Consider the following 27,875-nt stretch of genomic DNA (forward strand, 5'->3'; position numbering starts at 1 on the left):
AAGAAGGTGGGAAATTTTCTCTCGGTGAAAGTTGGTTCGTTTGACAAGATGCCCCACAATCTCAACACATCCATTGGTGCGAATTCACTTTGGACATCTGCACATTTGCCATTCGGCTTGGTTGGTGCTGACTCCGACTGTCAAAATCTCTTATCATATGCAAATTCCGATAGAATAGATATCTCCATGGATACAGCATATCTCCCGATTCGCTTGCTGCTGCGACCAGACCGGATAACAACTCCGCAAATGCTGCTGATACAACTACGTGGTGTTTTTTACTGCAAACGTTTCCTGCAAATATGTGTTAAGGAAAGGTGTGCATATTGTTTTTAACTTGCGCAACTCCATCATTCTTGATATTAAAATAATAAGCAAAACGTTTCCAGAAGCAATTATGTCTCAATTGTGTCTCCCAGGTTGAGTTGTGATTGTCGAGCACAGAGTACCCAACTTCCTCCTTCCTAGCATCTTCTCGATTGCAATTTGAAAGAACATAAGAGCGAAGCCGCATTGAACTGTACAATGGACATAACTGACGTGCAAGAGCAAGGTATTACATATTATACATTATTTATCTCTATCGGTTCAAGCTTCAATTTTGAAGTTGAAGTTGAATTTTTTGCATGTTCAGAAGTTTTGGCCGCACTAGCCCCACCCACTGAAGAACAACGTAGAATTAAATATGAGGAACGAGAGTATCAGGTATATTAAATATGCAATGCAATTAACTAGATATATACGCAAATGTCCACTACTCACTCGTGTTTAGTTTTGACAATTTTGTGTTTAATTTATTGCAGACCTATCTGTATGAATGTGCGCTACGGAAAAACGTTATAATTTGTCTCCCCACGGGATGTGGGAAAACATTCATTGCTGTTCAGGCAATCTCGCATTATCTGAAAGAGGCAAATAAGTAAATGCTTATATAAGCAATTTCATTTTTTTAACAACTACGGTATTGGTATTTATTTATTTTTATGCTTCATGTAAGGAGTAACGGCAAGAAGATCATGTTTGTCGCAAACACTGTGCCTCTTGTGCAACAACAAGGACGATACTTGAGAGAACACGTTGGAAATGCACACTCAACGTCGAACGAAATTGTTGGAATTGTTACTGGTAATATGAGACCAGAAGACTGGGATGGTAGCAAATGGAAACAAATATTATCCGAGCACATTGTATGTTTATATTAGTTTTTGTATGCATGCAGATATATATTTAATGCGATGGTAAATATGAAGATGGTAAAGTAAAGATTGCAATTTGCAACTCTGTTCAGGTGTTTGCCATGACGGATCAAATCCTTCGACAAGCTGTGGAGCGGGGACATGTTAGATGGGAGAAAGTGTCGCTTCTCGTTCTGGACGAGTGCCACAACGCGACCAAAAATCATCCCATGGCGTCCCTAATGGGGTTTTATAAAAAGGAATACAACAATGGAAAACGGCCTGGAACTGACTTACCTCGAGTGATTGGCTTATCCGCAACGATTGTGGTTGGAAATAGATATGAAGTAGATAAAATTTCAGATGACATTTCTGAAATAGAGAGCAAGCTATGCTCTAAGGCCATCACATATCACGATTATAAAGCAGTTTTGAGGTAATAATTAAATAATGGGAACAAGATGTGTTTCATCTACTACCAAAGAGAATTTTACGTTTATATATATATGTAGATGTGGCACCCAAGCAAATGTCACGCATCTTTACTACACCCCCATGCCTGAGTGGAAGATATGTGACATGGATATTACGATAACACTGTCAGACCTTTTAAAGGATATAATGCAACAACTCGAGATGATGGAAGAGTTTCTTATCCAGAAACCAGCCATACCAAAAAATTGTATTGATCAGGAAGGGTATACCAACTTTTGGAAGCCGGAAAGCCCAATAAAAGATTTTGTGGGACATATTAAAGATATCGAAGACGTACTTTTAGAAATGGGTATGTATATATTACCAGAACACCGACAGAGCGGTTAATGTAGAGTACAATTATTCATCTATATTAATAATACAATTTTGGCTACTTTTTTTTGATAGGTCCATTTTGTGCGGAAAATGCTGTACTATACAAAATAGCATATATACGCTACCTTGCATACAAAGAAAAGCGAAGACCGAAAACTTCTGGTTTCGATAAAACTTCGGGTCAAAAAATCGTATTGCAATGGCTGGAACCGCAGCTTGAGTATGTTGCACGGCAGCTAAAACACTTCATGTTTTACGCGTCTCCTACGAATGCCGATGAAAGCTTTCATGTTGTCAATTTCATTTCACCAAAGCTCAAACAGCTTATCGAAGTATTAAGGACAAAAAGGTAAGTTTATTCTTGTTTTTACAGGTCGAATAGTTCGTAATAATTTTACTATGTCAACTAAACGTTTTATGCAACGTGCATATATAATAGGCCAGATGTAGCTGAAACCAAGGATTTTTGTGGCATCGTGTTTTGTCAGAAGCGAATTACAACGCAAATGTTGTGTTACTTTTTACAGGTAAAGATTTCATGCAGAGACAAAATCCAGATGTATTTATTTATATACATGATCTTATACCAAATATATGACATGGTGTTTTAGGATCTTAGCAAATACTGCCCTGCTCAATATGGCTTCCTCAATTGTTCGTTTACTCTGGGAACTTCCGGAAGTAATAATGGAATCATTCAGTCAGTGGCATTACGAAAGCAGACAGAGGTTTTAGAAAAGTGAGATTTTATTACTATTAGCATTATTCTTACTACATTAATAGGCAACCATAATATGATGAGATGAGATACATGTCGATGATCAACTTTCAGTTTTCATCAAAAGCGGATCAACATTCTAGCAGCGACTAAGGTTTTAGAGGAGGGATTGGACGTGCCAAGCTGTAACTTCATTTGTCGCTATGACCCAATTCTGACCTATCCGTCGTATGTTCAATCAATGGGCCGTGGTAAGCTCCCATTTTGTTTCGAAGTTACGAACGGTCAGGAAACGACGAGTTAAAAATTCCAATAATTTTCTCTTGTATCTTACATCATCCACGTTCTCTGTATATCATTCACTAGTTTCTTCTAGTAATGCTTTTCCGTTCTTGACTTAAAAGCATTTCCGAGTTAGCATTATATCACTCATTAATTAAATATGATATGATCGATCGTTTTGCCTTATTTACCTCAAAATTTCAGCTAGACAACGAGGGGCCGATTTTTTCACCCTTGTGCCAAAAACTTCAGCAAAGGAAGAAGTGAATAAATTGGAACAGTACGCCAGGGTCAGCGATTCATTAAGCAAAGTCCTGATAAACCAGGCGGAACTACCAGAGAAATATTATGAACCTGAAGATAATGCAGAATTAAACCAGATAATTCCACCATTTGTCCCTTCCAATGGACCACAGATGATTACTGCAGGTTCGTCAACTCAAATAGTCTACAGGTAATTTACTAATAATCAATCTTAAAAATTATTACAATAATGAAATGATGCATCAAATAAAACTTGTCTTTGGATTTTCATTTTTAATCAGATATTGCGAGGATTTATGTACTGACAAACTTTCAACGCTGACTCCATACGCCAAATGGATTAGAAATGATAAGGGGGAGTTCAAAGTTAATGTTCAACTGCCTCCAAGCTCGTGTGTTAAGTTCGCAGAGGTCAGTACAAATATTTACTATATTTGCACAAATTTAGTGAAACAAAAACATAACATGATTGTTTTGTAGAGTGATTGGTACCCCAATAAATCGATCGCGAAAAAAGCAGCATTTTTAGAAGTCTGCAAAAAACTCTATTATGCTGGAGCACTGCATCCGGACACGTTACTTCCAATTCCGCGATTTGTTCCCACACATTTGTGCGACTTTATTGACAACTTGGAGGACACATTGGAGGTGCCCAAAGAAGGAAAGAAAATTGGGTCGAAAAATAGTACCAAGTGGTACAATAAAATGGTAAAGTGAAATTCTTTATGACCACTAGTATGATGTTTACTGTGAATCGAACAATATTTATTGCATTCTGGAATGATTATTTGTCTCGTTTCGTATTTTTAGATTCCTCAGGAATTTCTAAAGTCGGAAAAAAAGGACCTTTCTGTTTATCTTATCGACATCAGAGTGGAAGAACATTACACGACGGATGAGGATATTCAGTCACTCTATATTTTTGATAATCAGCATTTCTTTTTCGGAATTATCACGGCAGCGGATTTGAGTAAAGTAAGAGTACAGCTTATAAGAGTTGTTATTTGAGTAGCTAATAATTTTTCTCCAGTAATATTAAATATTCTCCACAACAGGTACCAGACTTTCTCTTGTTTTCTAGAGATGGAAACTTCCGCGTGCATCTTAGAAAAATTGAAATTTATGAGGGCGGAATTGCTATGAACATTTCAGGCGATAAGCTTGAAAAAGTTAAAATATTCCAAAACTTATTGTTTTGCGATGATCCAGAATTATTACATTTTACCAATCTTGTTTTTTCTGATGCTGTTGAGAATCCGTATTATATTGCTCCGCTTCAGAGAAACGGTTTGTTATTTTAGATTTGATTGGTTGTTTTTATTCTTCCATTTTAGAATGAATAAATCATTATTCTTGCAGAACGAGACAATATGGAATTGGCGTTACGTATTATTACCCGTATGGAAAACGGACAAAGTGTCAACTACAGGGAAGAAATATCTATGGCCGACCGCAGGGAAAAATTATTTGTACCAGAAAACTTTACTAATGCATTAGTCATTCCCAGTTATTCTCCAAGTCATCATGAGCGGCAGGTATTACTATTTAATAAATATATATAGATGTGTATGAGGTCTGAACAGTATACTTTTTGAAGCCATATCGAATTTTACATTCTATAGAAGTATTGTATGCTGTCTTTGGATCCTTTCCGTAGTTCAAAGTCTGCATTCGACTCTCCAAAGTTTGATAGTTTTGTAACATATTATAAAGAAAAACATGGGATTGTCATCGTTAACAAAGATGACCCATTATTAAAAGCGAAGCCAATTTCCAAACAATTGAATTACTTAGTAGCAAAATACGATTCTTGGAAGGTACGTATTATATGCATAAGCTGAACACACCACAAACAATTAGTGTATTTGAGATAAGAATAGTTAATATTTTGTTTTCATTCAGATGACTGCGGAAGAAAGGCGAGATGGGAAACATTCGTCATCTATTGTGTTTCTAATTGCGGAATTGATGAGAACTCATCCTTTGCCTGCGACCTTATTCGTCCAATCAAAGCTGCTTCCCTCTTGCATGCATCGCATCTTTAGACTCCTCCTTGCTCACGACATTCAATCCTCGGTGAAGAATTTTCTTCAAATGCGCGACGACGATTTGACGCTCTTCAACAAGCAACGACACGAGGAAGGTATGAAAACGTTAAGCCCATATTTAATATCAATAATTAAGTATAATACGATGATTTTACCTACACCTTAGCCCTATTTTTTCGTCTAGAGTTGCAAAATTTAAACCAGACTACCAAGGAGAGAGCGATTTCCTCAATGAATCTTGAGAAAATGATACCCGACCTTGTTAAATCATGTGATGAAAATGTAATCAAACAAAACTCAGATAAATCTAAATTCCCTCAAGACGAAATGACACTGTATTCTTTGAAAAGAAAATTACTCTGGGTTGAGATCGAATATATTCATCCCAAAAATATAAAACGCACTGATTTAGAGGATCCATATCCAAGCGATGATGATGATGAAGAAATGACTGAGATTTTCGGTCATCCAGCAGATTCCCTTTCTACTAGAACTGGCATAGGTAAGTACATAAGATTATAAGACTGCCATTATCATTTGCAGTTGCAGTGTTATTAATAATATTCTACACTGTATATGTATTCCCAGAATTAATTCCAACCAGTCAAGTTCCTTTAACAAATTTTGATGCATATAATGATGCTCCAGAGCAACCTCTGCTAACTTCGATTATGGAGGTAATTAGTGGTTGTTCACGTAAATATTGCATCACGAGTTGTTTATTTTGACTTTTAACGGGTTCACTATTATACATATAGGCAATAACGTTAGCAAATGGGCGAGATCTTCAAGATCTGGAAAAATTGGAATTGATTGGGGACTCTGTCCTCAAACTAGTAGTGACTCTCCATATCTTTACTCATTTTTATCAGTTTCACGAGGGTCAATTGACAGGTCTCCGAACTAAACTCATCAGCAATAAGCATCTCTACTCCATTGGAAGCAAGAAAAATCTTGGAGAATTCTTGGCTGGTGGGTTATTCGAACCTGAAAGTACTTGGCTTCCGCCTGGGAAAACTATTCCTCCTAAGCTGATAAAAATGGCTGTTAAGAACGAGGTAAATTACAACATCTTTCGACTTGCCAACCGCAATACTAGTAAAGTGATGGATGACCACTCGTTCATTTCCACAATTACGGATGAGGAGTTAAGTGAGATTGTGAAAGATCGGGCAGAGAACTGCAAAAGAGAGATCCAAGAGCTGGGACCCACCCACACTTCGTACACCCACTCACGACTTGGAGACAAGAGTATCGCAGACTGTGTTGAAGCTCTTATTGGTGCGTATTACTTGTCCGGTGGGATCTCTGGTGCTTTGAACCTGATGAATTGGATTGGACTTCGAGCTCCAACCAACGAAAAACCTGTGAACAAAATTATGTATCAAAATATCAAAGATTTGCCTCGTCTTAATAATGTGTACCCCAAGGAATCGCAAAATTTGATTTATAGCCCTTTGGTGGATCACTTGGAACTAATGCTGGAGTACAGGTGCGTATGAATACATTACACAAACTAAAGGTTTTTGAATAACAAAGTTTAAAAGTTTCACATTGTCATTTATATGATCAGGTTCAAAAATAAATGGATCATTGTGGAAGCTTTTACACATCCTTCTTACACGCATAATGGCTCAACAAATGCATATCAACGCTTGGAATTCTTGGGAGATGCTGTGTTAGGTACAAAGCTTTCTTGCCTACTTATTTTAATCAAAGTAATGTATGTATTTTTGTATAAGTTGAATACTTTTTGTTCAGATTTCCTCGTGACACATCATATATACAATACCCAAAATAAAGTAACTGCGGGTTCGTTGACTGATCTGCGATCGGCCCTAGTAAACAATGTTACGTTTGGGTCTCAAGCAGTGCGTTATGGCTTTCACAAGTTGCTGCTCCAATTCTCTCCTAGACTGCAAGAGAGTATTGATAAATTTGTAAATTTTCAAGAGAGGAACAATCATGTGGTTTCAGGTTCTGTAAGTCAAGATATATAAATAACTGAACGTAAATATATATTTATTATTAGTATTATGAGCTATTAGTGTATGTTAGAGACCGCTTAAAAATACATGAGCTCAAAATAAGTAATTATAATACTATTATTATTATTATTTTGTGATGTAGTTTGAACTACTGACAGACAACGATTGTGTGATGGCCGAAGACATTGACGTTCCAAAGCCACTTGGGGACATCTTTGAGTCATTGGCCGGTGCAGTATTTATAGACTCTGGAATGAGCTTGGATACCGTGTGGAAAGTTTTCTATCGACTCATGAAAAATGAAATTGGTACAACTTTACTAAACATTACACACATACAAATATGAACTTTTTTTAAAAATCGTATCCGTTTTCAGATATATTTTCTAACAAGATTCCTCGTCAGCCCATTAGACAACTCCATGAAGAATTTCCTAGAGGAATTGAGTTTACGTAAAATTTGCATATAATTTGTTTTATTACTGTCATTTGTCAGTTACAAATTAAAAGTTGATTTGTTGCCTTCTGTTTTGTTCCAGTGTTGTTTCAGAAGATACTACCGCACCAAAATTTGTTGTTGAGCTGAACATTGCTCGACGCAAAAAATTTTATGGATGCGGATTGACAAAAAAAAGTGCAAAGAATGCAGCAGCAAAATTTGCTATGAAACAAATACATGAAGAGAGGAAACGCAAATGTTATATGCAAGCTCAATTTTAAGTCGTTTTGTTATTTACTTGAAAATGAAAAAATATGACGTCCATAATGTATTGCATACACAAGTACATATCTTACACTACATGTAATAACAAGTTAGTTTTATAAAAATTAATACTGACATTCGGAAATAAGGTTATAAAGATTGTGACGATTTCTACACATTCCTAAAATAAAAATTCATAGATACAGAAAAAATGCACATTATTATCATGATACACACTATGAATGCGAGTAAGTAATCTCATTGTGAGTACTCACAATCTTTGCAACTTGCGACTTAATATAATAGTATATAATCATAATCAGAGAGTGTAGGGTCAGCTTATAAATATAGTCTAAAAAGTCAAATTAAATAAAATTATACTAGGTAAAGATTTGCTACAAAGTTTAACAATATTTTTATAATTTGATGATAAAGTATTTTATCATTACAAATCATATATTCTAAATTACAACGTTATTGCACGGCATGCATATTAACCTTAATTATCCTGTACATGATTTATGAGTTATTCATGATCTGGGGCCCATATATCGAAATTATACTTGTCCCTGGATGACCATGCACTACTTGCATCCGGAGTAGTGGCAGTGGCAGCATCATTTGTCTTGAATATAAAAGTAGACAATTATAATAAAAGTACTTTTAGTAGTACATTTCTTTACAAACATCCTACAATCAGTTAGATAAATTACTTGGCTGTCCTTTTCAACATCATCTGTCAACCACGGGTTAGGATGAGTTGGACTTGAACAGCAATTGACACCATACTGCACAGTTCAAATTACATTAGGGTCTTGTCACACTGTTATACATAGGGGAACCTTTCATATCTATTTACAGCATAAGGTTTCTCATTATCAAAAAAAATTTCTGAAGGGTCTCGATTAGGACACTGCATATTCATCGAGTATCGTAATGGCAGATATGCATCCTGGTTTTGGTCCAATTCTCCATTCACACAGCCTGTTCGACTAGCTATAAATTTAACATTATATGGATTGTTGTATGATGGTTCCCAGCGTTGAATTGTTATACCTGAAGACCAGCTATTATTATTATTATTATTGCAGAACTGATTCTGCTCAACAGTTTGTTGTGTGTACTGCTGGTAGGACCCTTGTGTTTGTTGAGACACATAATATACTGAACTTGGTAGTCTCGGCTAAAATGTAAAATGAGAGCTTTATAAAATAAAATAACCAAAATATAATAATATGTCTGCCCATACAATAGCAATAAAGTACCAAATTCAAAATAGTTTCCTTGAAATTTATCCTCCGCAAATTATTTTGGCTCGACTCTCCAGTACTTGAGTAGCTGTTTCCACTACTTAGCACCATTCTTGATGATTGAAAGAAAACCATTTCTCGGGCATCAATCTCAGGGGTTGCATGTATCTAATTAAAATCAAACCAATACTGAAATCAAATTACGAAAAAAATAAGACACAACTCAAAAAACTTATCAAAGTATTTAAAGGTAAAAAAGGTACAAAAAGGTTGTTCTAGTAGATTTATCACTTTGTGATAACTTTAACTGCAAGTTTTATGCTATATAGACCTGATGTGGCTAAAGCTAAGGACTTTTGTTGTATCGTATTTTGTCAAAAACGAGTTACGATACGAATGCTATTACTTTCTGCAGGTGCTGTTTACATGCACAGGCAAAATACTCATAGGACGTACACATACATTAAATTTTTGTATTCATGGCAAGCTTTTTGAAAGATTTTAAAAATAAGAAACCTCGTGTAAGGGTTGGTACTGCTCGTTCCCTAGAAAACTCTCCATCGCTTCCTCACGCTCGACATTTCTTATTATTGAAAATAGGTCTTCCCGACTGAGTCTGTAACGAGCTGCATACTGACATAGAGGAATCCACAAATTTGAATTCATGAACATGAGGAATAGTTGATAGTTCATGGCCTCAGGTTGAAAACCTGGTGGAGGTCCGATATTTCCTAACTCTTCACAACACCAATTTTGATTGAACGCTAAATTATCAGAATGAGTGTAGGGAAATTGATCTTCAAAGTCATCAAAGGGGCTGGAAATATCTTCGTAATCTTCTGTAAGTGTACGTTCTCGTTTACATGTGGACACTTGATTCTCATCTACAGAGGAACAGGATAACTCCAGGTTATCATGACGTGGAGGTGGTTCAACAGTGACGCTCGAATTATCATTACACGATGTTAGTCCAAAAGAGTCTTCATCAAAAACATCCGATTGTTGAGAGTGACATTCTAGAAAAGATTATTATCATTATTATATATTTAGATTGACACACTCAGCTATTTCAAGTTCATTACCAGATTGGATAGTTTCATTCATATCATCATCTGAAAAGTTAGATGTGGCTGGTGTACTGCTGATATTCGGTAACGGAAGTTCCATACTTTGTTGCTTGCTCTGTAGTATAAGATAATCGTCATCAAAAACATCCGATTGTTGAGAGTGACATTCTAGAATAGATGAATCATTACTACCATTATATTTGGACTGACATACTTTCTTATTTCAAAATTACCAGATTGGAGGGGTTGATCTATACCATTATCTATAACTGACAAATTAGATGTACTGATAACATTTGGCAGTGGAAGCTGGGTAAACGAGGTCTCTAGTTCCATACTTGGTTTTTTGCATAGAGAATTACAAGCTCCCAAACGATTCGGCAAAGGTTCTGATCTTGACTTGACCCCAGAAAGAATATCGGCAAAAGTGGCAGGCGTGGCAGCAAAACTATTGTTAGGATTGGTATCGGCAGGATACGTGGTTGATCCAACCTCCATGGACATCTCATTTTCTACAGATTCTTCTAGATTCCCAAAGTTATTCTCATCGATCGTAATACGTTCTGCTTCGCGACCAACATCGTCTTCGTGATTAACAATGTCTTTATTTCCGGAAAGTATGGCTGCAAAAGTATATTGAAGTGGTTCAACAATTTTCGGACACTCGATATAAATCACTTCAAATTCTGTCTTGGTTTTATCCGCGGAACAAGGACTGCTTCCAGCTGATGATAACTTGGGGATTGTAGTAGAATTTACATTCTTGACACTTGGAATCGGTTTTGGTACAATGTTGGAAGCAATCCCTCCTCCTCCTTCATTGTTTTCACTTCCCAAGCTCTTTTTTCCCCCTCTTTTTGTATAATTGTACTGCGCTTGAACTCCGGCCGGAAGAATCTTTCCCCAATCAAATTTCCACTCAGGACTACGTTTCCCTTGAATTTCGAAGTCGTTGTGAGCAAATGCACAGAATGTTCCTCGAGGGCAGGCACCGGTTTGAAGGTCTTTGCACTGCATTTTCTTGTAAACCTACGTTGTTAAATATCAGCTAACTAAATTGGTGATTCTGAGTTGATTAAACCAACTACGTAACTTACTTCTGGATGAAATTGTTGCTCCATTCTTGTATGGCATTTAGTACATTCGTCTTTATTCGGACAGTTGGTAGAATCCTTCCTTCATTGTGAAGAAGAGAAATCAAATTATTCAACAGCATAAAATGGTTTGGCTAGTGACAGCAATTACTATTCCCTCACCATTCTTCACCAAGCTTCACGTGTTCGCATGCTTGTGAAGTGTACGAATAAATATCAAAAGATCTTCGGCGTTCCTTCTTCCCGTGATAAAAGGGACAATGAGTATAATCACATAAAGACCTGCTGGCAAATTTCTTGCATGCTTCGGTTTTATAGTAGTTTGTTAAATGGATGGGATCTGGCGAAACAAAACAAACATCATCAATTTGATACACTAACTATCAAATAAATATTAATGGGTGTAACCTTCCCACTGCTTCATGCACGAACTGGCAGTTGTTGGAGTTTTAAGGGGTGCAGTCATTATGGATTTGATTTGACCTGGCTTTTTGTACAGGATTCTAAAATAAAAAAGGAATCAAAACCCGGGTATAATTGTTTTGGATTTTGTTATTAATTGGAATTCTCTTATTTAGAATTATTGGCAAGGGCACATATCGAAGTAACAAAGTACCCATGTTATTGAGTTAAAATGACTAGAAAATCAATTGTGGAATAGATTAGGTTTCGAGCAAATCTTTTACCTACTCCCTGCTAAACTTTTGCCGCTTGTAAAACATCTAACTGACCCGTTAACCGCGGTTAACGTTTAATTACATTACACAGTTACCTAGTTTCTAGTGAAAGGAACATTGAGAAAACCCCTCTATTGCTTAGGAAGGGGACTATATAAATTGTTGCTAAATTTCACGAGAAAATCTATCAGAAACGTGGGAAGAGAGGGGAATGTGAATTAGTCCATCAGCCAGCCAACAAAACAAACGCAAAGACTAAAGACACACTCTCGTTGGTCGATTCTAAGACTTCTAGTTATCTGTTGACACTCACCGTTCAAGTTTTCCTGCTGATAAAGGATAATATTGACTAGCAGCAATAGAAAATAAATTCTTATTTGTTCTGTGATACCTTCCAGACGAATTGAAATGAAGCGATCCACTTGCCAATCTCTTTAGGTCCGGAATGTGATTATGATTCAGGATTCGACCAAGGCTCGTACAAATAAGTTCCGTTTGCTTTTATACAAAATTTGCATTTCGAAACAGTACAGCAAAACATTTATTATTTTTAATTGCTTTCCTCTGCCGAAAGTCTAGTTTCTCTTTGGAAACTATAGTCTTTTACAGAATCTTGTATAGTACAAATAGTGAATTATTAGTATATTACTACTTAATCAATTTGTAACATGTAGATTTGTGGTAATTCCGTTGGAATGTTTAAATAGAGTATATCCAATGGGTCTTTTATAATATTTTTTATAACTAAACCTTTAAGAAATGTGACTCAATTTTCCAGCTTAACTGCTACTTTTTACATGCATTATTTAAAGAAATAACAATCAAAAATCTAAACTAAAGCAAATTATTATGTTTCGGTAGTCTCGTCTGGAATTATCGGACTATTAAACTGTGGAAAAAATCCAAACCCATTGGAAAGCACGAAAGAAATGACCAAGATAAAGACAAGCATGAAGAAAAAGTAGGCAACCCCATTCCCACCATACTTAAAATATTGAAATTCAATGAGGAAGAAGACTCCGAGCAACAAGGCCTTGACGCGATTGTCGTCCGAGGTTTCAAATTCTAATCCCAGGTCACCATCAAAGTCTGGGAAGTCGTCGCCCCATCCTCGAGTGATCCGCCCTGGGAGAAGTAAAGATTGATCAGTGTACGTAGGAAAGCATCGGAAATTATATAAGCAATTACCAATTTCTGATATCCCGTCGTCCATGCACACCTCGAATTCCTCTTCGAAACACCAGACGACGCAGGGGACAGCGGGGCCGTAGCAGGGAGCTTGGATCGTGTATACGATGCGACCCTGGCCATCCTTGATGTTGTAAATCGAGCTGAATAACTCTTGTTCCATTGTCCCCAACAGGAATCCGTTCCCCAGCTTCACTGAAACCTTCTATGTACGCAAATGCATATGCATATGTGCATAAAAATTAGTAGGCATCAATGGTATGAAATTGATGAACTTACCCCTTTGAATCCAAAAGTCCATTGACTCCCTGTCGACGTCAGTACAAGTCTTCCCAAGTAATCTACAACCTCGTATGTAAAACCAGACTGGAAGTTTTTGAAGCAAAAGTAGCTTGTCAGCCCCACATAGTATACACATCGTCCACCCGAGTTCCAAATTCCCCTTTTCTCTCTGGGATTAAAGTCCTTGATCTCTGTAGGTCGAAATAATAAGCAGGCTTATAGTTAAAATTTGCCGGAATTATGTATATTCCAAGTATTTATATCACCAGGGGGGAACTTTTTGCATAACTTGAAGAAGAGATGATCCACATTTTCAAGAAAATGCAAATTGTCTGGAGCGGGTCCTCTTGTTAGAAGATGAGCTGAATACACATACAGATATAGATAACATTGACATGGAAAGGTATATTTCACTAGGAATTAATGTTATCCATATGTACCATTAACCAGCAGAGCCCTCGAGTAGTGACTCCCACCAATGATGTCTCTTTTGGGACTCGATCCGATAACAAAATGTTTCGGATCAATGTTTAAGACAGGTTTTGTGTTTGATGATCTTTTCCTAGAATTGCTCCCACCAGTCGGCCGAGTGCTGACCCCACTAATTCCACTCCCCCCGCCATCCTTCTCCACGAAAGACGTGTGGGACAGCTTCGACTTACCTTTGGCCAAGGGCGAGTGAATCGGCGACTTATTTCCCTTTCGAGGATTCGTGGGATGAAACTTGGTGGCATTTCTCGTTGAGGGTGCCCGCACTAAATTATTTGGAAGATCTTTTGGTAATAGATTTCCTAAGATTCTATCCAGCATAACAAATTTTATTACCACTGTTGGAACCATCTTTATTTGAGCCACCAGCAGTATTGTGATCATCTTCGTAGTGAATATTGGTGTGCGTTTGCCACGTATCGAAAGAAACTTTTTTTTCTACCCCGTTTTCAATTATACGATGCATTTTTGATGCAACCTTATCAAACCCAATACGAATTTTAATTTGTACATAGACATTGATGCAATACAATTTTTTCATACGGCAAACTAAACTACTTGGTAAATGAAAAATATAATAATAATAACAAAATAAACGGTTAGAAATTTCAACCAGAGCCATAGCACCTTGCATTTACAACATAAAACATAAATGTATCAATTGAAATACAGTTTCCCTTGTAATTTGAATAGCTCCCAAGGACGTGGGGGACAGAAAATGAGATACCCGAAGTCATCCTCACATCGGCATGCTATTTAGAATTGCATGCAAAACTGAGGATGAGTTTCATTCATGAAGCTTCTGGGAAGGTGAACAATGAGAATGCGGGTTGGTTTCCATTGGTGGACGTGGTGGTAGTACTTGTGAAGTGGCCATTATGATGATCGGCAAAATCAGGTACAACTTCTCTCCACAGAAATTTCGCGTCTTCTTCTCGGGTCTCAGCAGCAGCAGGCAGCGAAGAATGGCGACACAGCTGAAATTTCAAAGGGGGGGCCTTCAGGCTACCGATCCACACACCCACCCCATCACCATCGTGGGCCAGCTCGAACACCTCAAGACGTTGGGTTACGACAAGGTCAAGGTCAAATTTGGGGATAGGGTTAGCGAAGAAGTAAGGTTTTATTCCTATTCCAATAATTCCAGTATTGTATAATTCTATGTCTTATTGTTAATTATGGTTTATCTTGGTAGCTGTACAACCGCGCTCTTTCGACATTGTCACCATCGCCCACCGACAGCGTTAGTCTTTACCTAAACTACGCGAATATCGTCGCTATTCCCACGGCTGGGAGTCGACACAATGCTCCAAGTAGGCCTCATTGTTTTGCCAAAGCGGTCAAGTCTGGCTTGAGTTGTGCGGACGAGGAGGGCCTTGTGGTGGGTGCATTTCAGAACATGATTCTAATAATTGAAACAAGAATAATTATTAATCTTCATTTTCGTTTAGATCATTGCGCCCTATTCACATCTAATTCCACTGACTGCAGCCCTGGCACGAGCATTCCCGTTGTATAGTCGCAAGACCAAGGATCCAGAGTCGAAACATGTGCTCAACGTCGAATATGTTGTTACAGATGCGGAACTTGGAGATGAAGAGATTACAACGTTGGAAACCGTTGCGTATTCAATAAGGCATTCGGCCAGAATTGTGGATATGCCTTGCAATGAGTTGGGAGTGGGGGAATTTGTCGAGGTTTGTTTCAATTTCAGTAATTAATTTTGTTAATCAGTAAAGTTACTTATTTGTTAATAATGATTGATATGATAGGAATGTGATTCCGTCGTAAAGAAACTGTCCCCGTCGCACCAAGTAGTAATGGAGACAATTCGTGGCGAAGAGTTAATCAAACTAGGCTTCGGTGGGATTTACAATGTCGGAAAAGGGGCTAGTCCAGACCGACAGCCGGCCCTTGTGGTTTTGAAGTATGACTGCAAAAACGATAAGGCGCAGAATGTGGCATGGGTTGGAAAAGGGTAAGATAAATAATACTAAAGTATTTGCATGCAATGTATATTGCATTTTTCATAAATTTGGAGTAACATATATATCTATGTAGAATTGTTTTTGACACTGGTGGATTGACCATCAAAGGAAGGGTAAGTTTATGATGATAAAGTCAAGTACCTACATAACCACCCTAAATATGAGCAGTGTTTGAGTTTATCTGTCGTTACACTTTCAGGCCGGAATGTGCACTATGAAAATGGACTGTGGGGGAGCGGCTGGGGTTCTGTACGCCTTCTATTTGGCTGTGAAATTAGGAATCAAATGCAATTTGTCAGCTGTACTGTGTCTTGCAGAAAATTCTGTGTCAATGAATGCCATGCGGGTAGACGATGTAATTCGTTTATATTCTGGAAAGTAAGAATCTAAATAATCACATATGTACCGCATTTGTAGTGTACTGTCATTAAGCAGTTAGTAAAATATAATTTTCTTGTTCTTTTCTAAATAGAACTGTAGAAGTGAACAATACTGATGCTGAAGGGCGTCTTGTCCTTGGGGACGGTGTTGCTTACGCCAAAAAAGACTTAAAGTCTGAAATCATTGTGGACGTTGCAACATTAACGGGTACAGAAAAATCCTTACTGCATTTATTTGGACTAAGGTCACTAAATAATTATAGTATAATTATAGTTTACCTGTCTATATAATTAGGGGCTCAAAAAATCGCTACTGGAAAATATCATGCAGCCGTTGTTACGAACAATGAAGAATACGAAGGCTTGTTCATGAAAGCTGGCAAATTTAGTGGAGATCTAACTTTTCCATTGCCGTTTGCTCCAGAATTACACTTTTCAGAATTCAAAAGTGAAGTGGCTGATATGAAAAATTCTGTTGCTGTACGTCATCATTATTTCTATACTGGAATGGTATATTAATTAACTTCATACTGTTACTGTTCCATAAATTTAGGACGGTGGTAATGCCTCTGCAAGTTGTGCTGGATTGTTTATTTTTTCACACATTGGGTTTGACTGGGATGGTATCTGGGTTCACGTCGATATGGCAGGGCCCAAGAAAAATGAAAGCGATCGTGCAACCGGATTCGGAGTTTTGTTGCTGAATTACGCTTTTGAAAATGGCAACACACTATTTCAAAAGTCTTCTATGTTGTCGCCTCCTAAAAAGTAATGAGCCCCATAAAGAAAGGTAAGAATGTAACTCGGATCGGAATATTGTCATTCATTGTCCCCATTGCAAACAAATAATTTAACTGTTAATATTCTCAGTTCAAAATTTATTGAAATAAAATTGTATCTTTGTATAACCATAACCTATGTCGCTGTATAGAGTTTAATTTTTTATTAGCACTTTCCCAAGCCACGTCATAATTATAGCATAATGCGGGTTTTTGTGCACTGAACTTTTTGATTAAATTACATGTACATACATATCCTCGTTTCTGTCGTATTCCCCTCAGAATTGAGAATAGCTTTACTTACGGGCTGCATAAATTCCAAACTTATGCATACTCCAACTATGTATTTGTGAGCTGAACATGTTTATGTGGGTTAATGGCATAGTTAATGGTCAAGGAAATAAAGTGTTCATCCTTCAGCTCAGAGTGCTTATATGTATTTACGAGGCAGAGTGAAATTCAGAGAAAGATCTGCAGTATGCCAAGGTCACCTCTGGTCATGAACAGGAACAACGTGTGTTCATGCGACGACTGCAGTGGGATAAGCTCGCCCGGCTTGTGCAGTCAAAAGTTGGAAACCGGGTCGGTCGGTGCACTCGTCTTGATGATTCCAAGGTATTCTGCAGGATGTCATCCCACCATGGTCGCACACCCTTCGCGTCCTAATCGCAATCCTCCACAATTGAAAGTCGTAAAAGTATGCATATGCGCAAATATCTGTAAAATGTGATTTGCATTAATTTAATATACGAATGTAATCTAATTTGTGCACAAAACTTTGCACTACAGATCTCTAAAATGGAAAACTAAATCAAACTAAATAGTTCATCCATCATATCTCAAGACACAGCATACAGCTGCATTTCGTTATCAACGGTAAAATTAACCACGGTGGAGGAAGAAGAAGCGAATCAGCTTGATATACAAGTAAAACCATGATTTCGGATTTACATAAAATTAGATTAAACTTCATGCGCCACATGGAGAATACTGATTTATTTTGCATTTCTACCACTGATAAATAGCTCAGAATAATGGATGAAGGATAGAATTTAACGAACCAGAGTTAACTCCAACCTCTCTCATGTCTAAGTCCAAGTCCATGCATCCATAGGACTCACGAAATGTATGTACTTCCAGGCTAAGGAAAAGCTTGGTGTACAAATACTCCCCAAGTCACCAGTAAAATGTTTTAGAGACAAAGTTAACCGTGTCTTCGTACCCTCACAGTTCTGATATCGGTAATCAACCTCTTTATTAAATATTTGAAGTTATGTCAATTGTTATCGAAAGAGATCAAAAATGGGAAATCATGAACTCTCATACACGCTCGTAAATAATCATCTAACATACGAATGAGTACCCAATTTCGAGTATAATTTCCAGTTAAATTTAAGAAAAACTTGACCACGCTTCCTTTACCACCGAACTTTCTCCCGATTAGAAATACAACGCCATTATTTTAAAACGGCCGTTAATGGCAATTTGATCATGCCCCATGGAATTACTTTCCTGCATATCCTTTACTTCTGTCCATTGTTTTGTACAGTTTCACCCAATGTGTCGATGATGGTGCTCCCATTCTTTCTCATGCATTTGTCGTCACCATCTCCCAGTCAGCAGTCAAAACTGGATTCGGATTTTGAGAGGCGAGGTGGTTGAACTTTCTCTCCCTCTCGACTGCTGCGGTGCTGGGTCGATTAATATGTAGCCTTGCCTTGGTCCCACTCAATCCGAACGCTCCCTTCCACATCCACTTCTACGACCATGGACGATGAACCATAAATGTGCTCATGTAGTTGAAATAGATTAAAGACTTTTCCATTCCGGTGATCTCTTTCAACATGCTTCGAAAAAGAGAGCGAAGTCCACCCGTAGTTAAATATATTACGGTCACCTTCTTTATCAACGGGTGATTGGTGACGGTGAAACGTATGCATATGCGTGCATGCATGTCCAAGTGTGTGCTGTTCAATAGCAATAAGTTGCAAATTCTCATTACCATTTACCCACCGACCCACTCCAGTAATAAGAATAATGTATCATGCGATCAGATAAATTAGCTCAGTCCATGGGCAATTCACTTCGGTGCACGTGAATAAATTTTCAGCCTGATGGAATTGTGCATACGAAATGAAGCATTAGCCAAAGAAATGACACGCAACTTTAGGATGCAGATGGTGAGATGTAAAATATGAAGCAGATAAAAAGACCCTTGCACATAATTTCTAACTTACAAAATTGTACACTATTGTGTAACCTGCTAGTGTCAGAGATTATTTATTTAAAAAATTAATTTGTCCTTAGTTGGTTTTAAACTGAATAGGTTGAAAAATCTCTCGATTAAGGAGAAGAACCTATTGAAGGTTGAGGTTCTTCATGCTTTTAATATGTTTAGCTCCCAACCCAATGCAGTTTAGCCAAATTCTCAAGTGTTTGTCTCAAACAAATATTGCAATTAAAAAACCACTTCGTCACAAGTTAGAGAAGGGACACCCGGCCTTACTTATTTACTTATGTATTATATTAAATGTAAATGCCTAACAAGTAATCAACGTCGCATCATTATTTATATCGGAATCAGTAATCACATACAGATATTACACGCATTATTCTCATATTACACACTGGATGCATACGTACAAACTTATATGACAACACAACACACATCTCAATCGATTCGCGACCGGTATTATTTTAGATTGGGGCCCATGGACCGAGGAGAGAGAGGATTTAAACTGTGTACCAACTAAACCGACCTTCTTAGTTAGTTCTTCCGCATCTGACTCGGTAATCCAGTGACAGCTTTCTTCCTACTTTCCCACCCTCCTCGGAAACTACACTGCCTGCTGCCTGCCTTTGTGTCTATCCTTCTCCTGTTGTACCAGAGCGTTGCAGACAAGTGAGAGTCTTATCGACCGAAACTGCGGCAGACACGGTCCCTCCACCACCAGCACTGGCAGATATTGGAGCTTTTCTCCAAAGTGGAAGTGTGCAGTCGTCGAGGTCATTCAACCCGGGTTCCAACTCGGGTTGTAGGGTAGCTTCTCCGGCGGTATATCTGGCTCGCTGGCGTAGTACGGGCACAAACCTAACAATAAAGTGTGCTCCTAATACATACGTCGGGTTGTTCGTTATATAACCTCCACTTTGGAGGCAAGGGTGGTGTACGGACGGAGAGAGCGATTGAATAGGGGGAGTGGATGGATGGATGGAGAGGAGAAAACAAGGTTTCGTAACTTTCTTCCTCATCGTGTGCCTGTGAGCGAGGCTTGTTTGTGGGGTTGAGGAGTTGCCAGCCGGGCGGTTCAGTCGTCGTCGTCGTTATTAAACTTTCTCCACTGCCACCACACGTCCTCTCCACCCCAGCCAACAGATTGATGAGCACCGACTAACTAAGTCTCCTATGAGCTCCACGAAAAAATACAAATGAACCAACTCTATCTCCTGAGCGTGATGGTGTTTCACGCCATTTCTTACATGCATCAGCAGGGTCGTTGCTAAATAAAAATTCGCATCTCGTTACTACTGCTTTATAATAAGTATGTACATATATGCATTTATTTTTCACAGCTTATCACTCTTGTCTTTATGTGCGTATGAGGAATTTGCGTTATTTTGTGAGACTGAACGTCTCGGTTTACTATACACTACGATCAATTGATTACAATTACATTTTCAGCTGTAAAAATGCCACATGCCGTTTGATTTATAATTTAGAAATCGTACAAACTCAACTTTGAGCACGTTTCATACGTACTTTCTCTTGTAGGCACAACACAGCCGATAATACAAATTCTGTTGCAAAGTTGTAGAAAAAGTATGAAACTTTTCCCAACACTTCCACCCCTCCGAACGAACCTCTTGGACTGCAGATATTAGTGCTGCACGTCTCCTATTCAGGATTTGGTGTGGTGCATTCGGTGAGGAGCGAAACCTGGAGAAAGCGTGTACATCCTTTCACTGGTTTTGCTTTGTGCTCTCTTTCTCCGTCTTCTCAGGCTGCTCGTGCTGCTGAATTAATATTATCCTCTGAACTCTCAGGCTCCAATATTGTTCATCCTTCCTTCCCCCAAAACGAATTCGTGGAAACGCAACGTAGGCAGACATCAGAAGCTGGGGAGATGGTGGAGTGGATGGGTTTTATCCTGTCGTCGTCGTGTGAAAATAAACCCATAATGTACCAACCAGAAACATGTCATCCCATAACCAAGTGCACTTACTTTCTAATAATATCAAAATAATTTTGAATTGGGATTCCCACCAATTCAAAACTTTTATTCTACACGAGAAACCTCACTTTTTTGTAGACTTGCTCAATCTCAAAGAAATTTATGTTTGTAAAATGGTATTATTCGTATGTGACTACCACAGACGTGAACTTATGCTTTTGGTGAAAGTGAACTTTTCTTCTGTGACTAGGGTACTGATACATGTGTACGTTCGCTTAGAAATTCACATGATATATGCAGGTATGTGTTGGGTGGAATATATATGTATTTACAACCACCAGACCAACCACCATGTATGTATGTTTAGGTATGGGGATGAAAACTTGGAAAGATGATATGCACCGGATATTCGCCTTTCACTTCTAGCAATATATTTCATCTATTCCCAATATATCGGGAATGTATTCGGAACATTCAAAATTTGTAAAACTGGGGAACCTCTTTATTCTCACTAAGAAATTAAATGTTTCATTAAGTTAAATCTGAATTATATTATGCATATCTGTAGGCCCAAAAAAATGGCATAATTATGAGGACTCTTCACTTGAGCAAGCTAAGGTGCATGCCAATAACCCGTTTTCATGATTTTCATGAAAGAAAATGAATGATGAATGTGAACGTGAGCCACCCACCGTAAATCGACAGGGACACGAAAATTTAGATGTGAGACAAGGAAAACGAAATGCATGATGAGGACAAGAGACATAATTTTTCTGAACTATGGGTTGTACCAACGAAGCAAGCGATAGTTTGATTTTGTAGCCATTTGTATTTCTTAAATCTTCTTTCATTCTTTGCTCTTCAACTCCAGTTAGTTTTGGACAGATAAGTCTAGACTTTGTTGTTTGTTTTGTTGGTGAAGAACTGAGGAAGGAAAGTTGTACAAGCATGGTATTGGTTATGTAAATACACAAACTAAACCATGAAGAACAGAAATCATTCTAAATAAAATGTTGACGAAACTTCAAATAAATAAATTGATTTTGCCACTATGGTACAATTCTGCAGTATTCTGCACAGCGTACACCCTTCGTGGTGGCAATGCGGCAAGCAGCTAAATATTGATTTTTACTATAAAAATAGATTCATGTCAAGAAAATGTTGCAAGAACTATCTGATAGCAGTGGCAATAAGACTTCCAAATTCCAATTCCCATCTGAGCCAAAAATTCAGCGGACCGTTCTGGCTGGCCTGGTGACACTAGGGGCCGATATAGATATATATCCATTTATATGTATATATGTATGTATTCACTGAATCGTACAGTAAAATTAGGATTTAACTGATGGCCACCTTTTGTGACACAATTGGTTTCTAGTTTGAGCAGTAAGCAACGTTATAATAACATTATTAATGAAGGAGTTTGGCCCTAGTTGGATGAAGGAGGATGACCAAAATCTCACCTGATACACTAGAGTTTCCCAAATTCAAAAGAAATGGTACACAATCATTTGATGCATGGGTGGTGACAATTGATAGGAACGATCCTTTCACTTTCACTCTCTCTCTCTTTCTCGACTTCCCACATCACTGGATGAACACGTAAATGGATTTGATCCATAATATGCTTGCATCAATTCGCATCGATTTCTGATAACGAATGCATGTACATATCTATTGGTATTGTTTATAATAGAAAGTCAGCGCTGGTTCAATACGATCTTATTCAAAGTAGAATCCAGGTTTCATACGAGATCGAACCAAAGCAACAAATTTTATTAACATCTAAATTTGTCAGACTTGTATTCTTTTAAAATTTTAAGTGTCTATAAATAGAAAAAGAACGAAGTACGTACATGGTGTCTACATTGCACATTCATATGCAAATAAGTAAAGACTTATCCACGGATAACAGCAACACAGTGCGACTCATTCACGTCTATTTTACTAGGGGCGACGAGGACAGTAATTTCGAAACATTTTTATTTTGTCAAGCTCCCAACTTTTGCCTCGTGTCCCCCGATGTGCCGTTATGTGGACATTATCCGAGCGACGGGGCCAAGTCGTGTTATAAAATAAACGTTGTTAGCTGTCTTCAATAATGCGCAGTCCTTTCTTCTCCTTTCTCCTCGGTCGCTTGGCTTCTAGTCTGCGATGGGATTGTTGAAACCAAATCAGTCTGAACTAAAAGGCAACTTTTGATGTTGGTCCACGCTTCTTTCTGCTTGTACTCCATGAAAGGGAAAGAGTGCCCTCCGGACAGGTGTACGTATAAATTTGCTTCTTGCTGCACCGTGTTCAGCTCAAACCAAGTGTGTCGGATATCAGCGTCTGAAATCTTTTTAGCTCATCCAACATGAATGGTTCAAACATGGAATTTGCGACGTAACGCAAAGTTAAAGCTAAACCGATGACATAAAGTTCGTTTTCACCATTTCTCGGAAAGATCAACGAACACTCAGCATGGCTATTATTTAATATAGCCATAACCATGAGAGGATGGAAGCAACTCAAATTGCAAACTACATATTATTTAGCATTATGTTCTTATAAGGTTAAGAAGGAAAGATTTGCATTACATGATAAATTTTTTGTTTGGCACAATTTTGTGAGATTTCTCAATTTAAGACACTTTATATTTATCTCACCAGAAAACTGGTCTTCGAATGTTAACAAGCAGCCGCGGATAAATAGTTCCGTTAATTGTTTTCTCATCAAAAGCATTCGAATTTTGTCCAGTTATACGCTGCCCCAACAGTATCTCGTGCTTATATATTTATGCATACTTTTTAATGAGTAGACTTGTTAATGGTTTCACTTTAATATTATTGATGTAGAATTGCAGAAATTTACTTAGAACGCAAAATACAACTTTCCATTTCAATATAAAAGTGAAAATTGTATACATTTTAATGTAAGGAACTTCCTGTAGTCATATAGTTGGAAAACTAACAACAGCGTAAAAAGTTGTTTTATGCAAGATGTTTTCGTTTAAGCAAGTTGTTGTTACACTGTTAATAATAATCTTAGCATTACTCAGAAATCGACAAAGAACTGATCTTGAGAGCTTTCCCTACATATGTACATTCAACCGTCATATTATGTACTTATGTATCCTTTGATATATATACATACACAGACAGACGAACGAATACGCACGTGGCGTAGCATTGATATTGACGATTGTAAGTACTCGATGTTAGAGTTGCAATTCCAAAGAAATTCTAGGAAGCTTAACGAATAACAAGTCCAAGAAAAATATTAGTATATCAAGTCTTTCAAAACATTTTGCATAACACTCGAAAACTAACTAAATCCGAGAACTTCACCTTTCTCTTGCTTATTTCATCGCTTAAAACTGTGATCTGTAAACTGTGATTTGCAAACTGACATTTGGTTGTACATATGTGCAAACTATTTTTTTCGAAATAAATGTATGTAAAATGAACATGGAAAGAACAATAATAAATTTTACATATGTATATACATTTTTTTGTGAGAATTATTTTAGGACTGCTCTAAATGAACATATCTAGATGTATATATTAGATACATATAACTTGATATTTCCAATGGATTTATTTTTATTGGCACATTAGTTATTATGCATTATTGTATAAGTACCTACACATATATAATATCTGATAATGAAATAAATTAAGTCGCATTTACAATTTTGGACAAGTATTGCAAAAGGTCAAGGCGTTCAGATATATTCATAAGTTTAGTGAGCATTTTCCAGAGCAGCTAGTTTTAAGAACTTTTATGTACGGATACATACATAACTTTAACTTAACTCCGCGTATTTGCCAACGGCAGTAAACAAAACTTGACTGAAAACTGTCTGTCTGGTTTCCTAAGTAGTTTTTGCAAATTGAAGAAATGCTCCAACCTGCATAATTGACTACTTACTCACATACGAGGGTTTGAGGAAAATTGGAAGAGAGATAGATCACGCGGATGGTAAAGCAAAGGTACAAACAAATCCTTGTTGGGTTAAAGGATTTCCATTTCGCCTGGATTATGTTTGTGGATGACTGACGTCCAACCAAGAGCTTTGTGCAAATGTGTGCTGGAAGAACCGTTTGGAGATTTGCACCAGCAGCAAAACTCAAGCCCTTAAACTTTGAAGTATGTACATCGTTCATGGTCCTTTGTTTTATTTTCTACGCATAAGCTTAACGGTAAGGTGAAACCAGTTCAAGAGATCCAGTTTCAAAATTTCAAAAACATTAAAACTAGAAGAGCAGAAACTTTTATTAAGATAAATATAACTAGCAAAAGAAAGGCATGAGCGTTTGATCATATTAGGATCACACAGATCTCAAGTTTATGTGTACTTGATTTGCTTTCATGTGCAAATGTCATACACATACCAAAATTGGACAAACACCAATAACATCAAATAAAGTTTAAATTTAAATGTCTCTACTTAATTTGCAGTCAATGTAACTACAAAAATGACATGACCACATATTTTCTTTCAGTTATTTTGTACCAAAACTGATGTTTCCGATGCAATTTAACTAGATAGATGTGTATAATGTGTATATATTTATGTGGGCGTGGTTCTGGTTTGTCCCCATACAGCGGCGTATGTGTTGCTATATTTGTCAAATAAGTATACACATAAGTATACGTAGATATGTCTAATTGTCAACACATGAAACCATTTTTCCTGATCAAGCCGAACTATTATAATTTATCCAACAGTCGCTCAGCACGCAAAAGTTAATGATATTTCACCGAATCGTGATCACATAATGTATTAATAATATGACTTAATTACTAATCAAAAAGTGAATGACATTAGCTAATAGTTGTTATTTGTATGACATGCATGACGTTCATAATTTTACGTATTTCGATGCCAAGTAAGCCACAAAATATGTTCTTTCTCCAGGAATATGACGGTGCAGACCACCAAAGCCGCCAGAGGCATGGAAGCGACATGAAATAATAATTTTCCCCAATGCAACATAAAACTTTTAGAGATGTTACGGAATCATCGTATTATTTGCATCATGGCGCATGATCATGCAAATGCTTTTACTTTATAGTCATAGGATTAAACGTGCACCTCTTTTAGTGCACTCAAAATCCCATTCGCATCCAACCAACTGATACATATTATGGGTTTTTTCGGAACGGAGGAATAACAGTTTTTGTACGGAAACCTCGAGCAGGAAGTGAGTTTAGATGAATGACAATTTGCCGTGAGTTTTCATGTGCACGGGGAATAAATTATGGTAAAAGCAAAAGGGATGAATGTCATTCAGTTCAGTAGATGCACACATATGTAAACGATTCTTGTATGTATAAACTCGCCACAACACAGGGGGATAATTCTTTGGAACGCTAATAATCGCTCAATTGCACGCATTTCAATTTTAGTTCTGACGAGTCTATTCAAAATTCATGAGTGTGTAATGCAACAAGCGTCATCAATGTCAGCAACCACAGCACTTTAGACAAAATATTAGAGACTGCAAAGCCCCTGGCAAATTTTTCTACATTAACGTCATTTTTTTCGCACGTCCCATATTCGTCGCTGGTATTCCTGTTGGTCATGCTTCTTGAAGTTTTGCGACATTCATGTTTCTCTCGACACTCCAAAACCATTCCTTCGCCCTGATTTTTCCGGCTCGGTACATCATTTTCGAGGGTGCAGTGTCCATGGGTGCCAGATTTGCACTTGTCGCTCTCCTGGACCAGTCGTCGATCCAGGCCGTGCTGCATGTAAACACATTGACCTCAATCATTACAAACTAAATGAGGAATGGCTTATCATCGGTTTCATTCATCGATAGATAAATGGGAACAAAACTGCCAACACTTACAACTGCACGATAAGTCCGATATTGGTGTCCACTCTCAATGATAATCGAAGGGCTCAGCAATGGATCCACTTTGTACATGTTATAGCCACACGTGCAAACCTCTTTGTCTCCCTGCTTTACACAGTCGAATTTGTGGGCGTCAATTACCAAATCGTCAGATACCTCGATACAAATGTCGCTCAGGTAGCTAAAATATGGGAGCGAGTTTTCGTAATATACAAAATTGAGGACGTGACTAATATTTTTAATTTGAGTTTCTGCGACAAATTTCTCGTAAGCTTTGTAAACACATGGATCTCCGTATTTAAGTGGAATTGGAATTATTTGAAATGACGTTGGACTTGTTTGTATACTCGAATTGCTTGGTACTGGTGTTTGGCACGTGCAGTGTGGTACAAAATTTATCATTTGGATTGCAGTTAGTAGAATAGTGAGTAAATTTTGATTTAAGACGAAATTCATTGCGATTTTATGGGGATAATATATATAACGATACAAAACAATGGATAGGAATGGAAACGGAAGTTCGATTATTTTATATGGTGTTCAAAATTCCAGTGATTGATTGTTAAATCTCCTATGGAAATGCAAGAAACTCAAGCTTATGAGATGCATTTCATTCCGTAGCTGATCAACCACCTTCCGGCTGTTGATTACATAGAATGGGTTAGAGTTTTGAATT

The 27,875-nt window shown here is 37.6% G+C and overlaps 5 protein-coding genes across 9 annotated transcripts; 2 read left to right on the top strand and 3 right to left on the bottom strand.

The window, feature by feature from the left end:
• Positions 1 to 107: 107 nt before the first annotated feature.
• On the top strand, positions 108 to 8,199 carry LOC110843728 (endoribonuclease Dicer). Its single transcript, XM_022089759.2, has 27 exons — positions 108 to 317; positions 420 to 553; positions 635 to 705; positions 804 to 919; positions 998 to 1,187; positions 1,289 to 1,611; positions 1,688 to 1,959; positions 2,058 to 2,334; positions 2,425 to 2,512; positions 2,597 to 2,724; positions 2,818 to 2,954; positions 3,190 to 3,439; positions 3,531 to 3,660; positions 3,730 to 3,957; positions 4,060 to 4,224; positions 4,305 to 4,536; positions 4,609 to 4,784; positions 4,872 to 5,066; positions 5,152 to 5,392; positions 5,482 to 5,799; positions 5,886 to 5,974; positions 6,056 to 6,789; positions 6,871 to 6,980; positions 7,059 to 7,279; positions 7,428 to 7,593; positions 7,662 to 7,737; positions 7,824 to 8,199. The coding sequence occupies exons 2-27, from the start codon at positions 526 to 528 to the stop codon at positions 8,002 to 8,004; spliced, it is 5,142 nt and encodes a 1,713-aa protein (XP_021945451.1). The 5' UTR covers positions 108 to 317; positions 420 to 525; the 3' UTR covers positions 8,005 to 8,199.
• A 225-nt stretch (positions 8,200 to 8,424) lies between these two features.
• LOC118434277 lies at positions 8,425 to 12,552 on the bottom strand. Of its 5 annotated transcripts, none has more exons than XR_004833909.1 (9): positions 11,807 to 12,552; positions 11,561 to 11,738; positions 11,402 to 11,480; positions 10,538 to 11,333; positions 10,320 to 10,472; positions 9,754 to 10,253; positions 9,253 to 9,405; positions 8,701 to 9,170; positions 8,425 to 8,612 (listed from the first exon to the last, which is right to left on the bottom strand). XR_004833909.1 is itself a non-coding variant. In XM_035847404.1 (9 exons), exons 1-9 carry the CDS (start codon positions 11,862 to 11,864, stop codon positions 8,814 to 8,816), a joined length of 2,214 nt encoding a protein of 737 aa, XP_035703297.1. In that variant the 5' UTR covers positions 11,865 to 12,552; the 3' UTR covers positions 8,425 to 8,813. The 5 variants fall into 5 exon arrangements, 4 of the variants coding, with proteins under 4 accessions (XP_035703297.1, XP_035703266.1, XP_035703355.1 ...); XM_035847404.1 differs by having other exon boundaries at positions 8,425 to 8,983; positions 9,044 to 9,170; XM_035847462.1 differs by lacking the exon at positions 8,425 to 8,612 and having other exon boundaries at positions 8,851 to 8,983; positions 9,044 to 9,170; positions 9,237 to 9,405.
• A 29-nt stretch (positions 12,553 to 12,581) lies between these two features.
• On the bottom strand, positions 12,582 to 13,965 carry LOC118434392 (phospholipid scramblase 3-like). The gene is made up of 4 exons (XM_035847820.1): positions 13,812 to 13,965; positions 13,543 to 13,736; positions 13,264 to 13,468; positions 12,582 to 13,200 (listed from the first exon to the last, which is right to left on the bottom strand). Exons 3-4 carry the CDS (start codon positions 13,424 to 13,426, stop codon positions 12,923 to 12,925), a joined length of 441 nt encoding a protein of 146 aa, XP_035703713.1. The 5' UTR covers positions 13,427 to 13,468; positions 13,543 to 13,736; positions 13,812 to 13,965; the 3' UTR covers positions 12,582 to 12,922.
• A 943-nt stretch (positions 13,966 to 14,908) lies between these two features.
• LOC110849497 (probable aminopeptidase NPEPL1) lies at positions 14,909 to 17,320 on the top strand. Its single transcript, XM_022096911.2, has 9 exons — positions 14,909 to 15,149; positions 15,230 to 15,415; positions 15,486 to 15,731; positions 15,807 to 16,012; positions 16,096 to 16,135; positions 16,222 to 16,400; positions 16,495 to 16,610; positions 16,698 to 16,882; positions 16,956 to 17,320. The coding sequence occupies exons 1-9, from the start codon at positions 14,913 to 14,915 to the stop codon at positions 17,172 to 17,174; spliced, it is 1,614 nt and encodes a 537-aa protein (XP_021952603.2). The 5' UTR covers positions 14,909 to 14,912; the 3' UTR covers positions 17,175 to 17,320.
• A 9,442-nt stretch (positions 17,321 to 26,762) lies between these two features.
• On the bottom strand, positions 26,763 to 27,667 carry LOC118438402. Its single transcript, XM_035858615.1, has 2 exons — positions 27,194 to 27,667; positions 26,763 to 27,086 (listed from the first exon to the last, which is right to left on the bottom strand). Exons 1-2 carry the CDS (start codon positions 27,653 to 27,655, stop codon positions 26,763 to 26,765), a joined length of 786 nt encoding a protein of 261 aa, XP_035714508.1. The 5' UTR covers positions 27,656 to 27,667.
• Positions 27,668 to 27,875: the final 208 nt, after the last annotated feature.

This window comes from Folsomia candida, unplaced genomic scaffold, assembly GCF_002217175.1.
Source record: "Folsomia candida strain VU population unplaced genomic scaffold, ASM221717v1 Fcan01_Sc001, whole genome shotgun sequence".
NCBI lineage: Eukaryota > Metazoa > Arthropoda > Collembola > Entomobryomorpha > Isotomidae > Folsomia > Folsomia candida.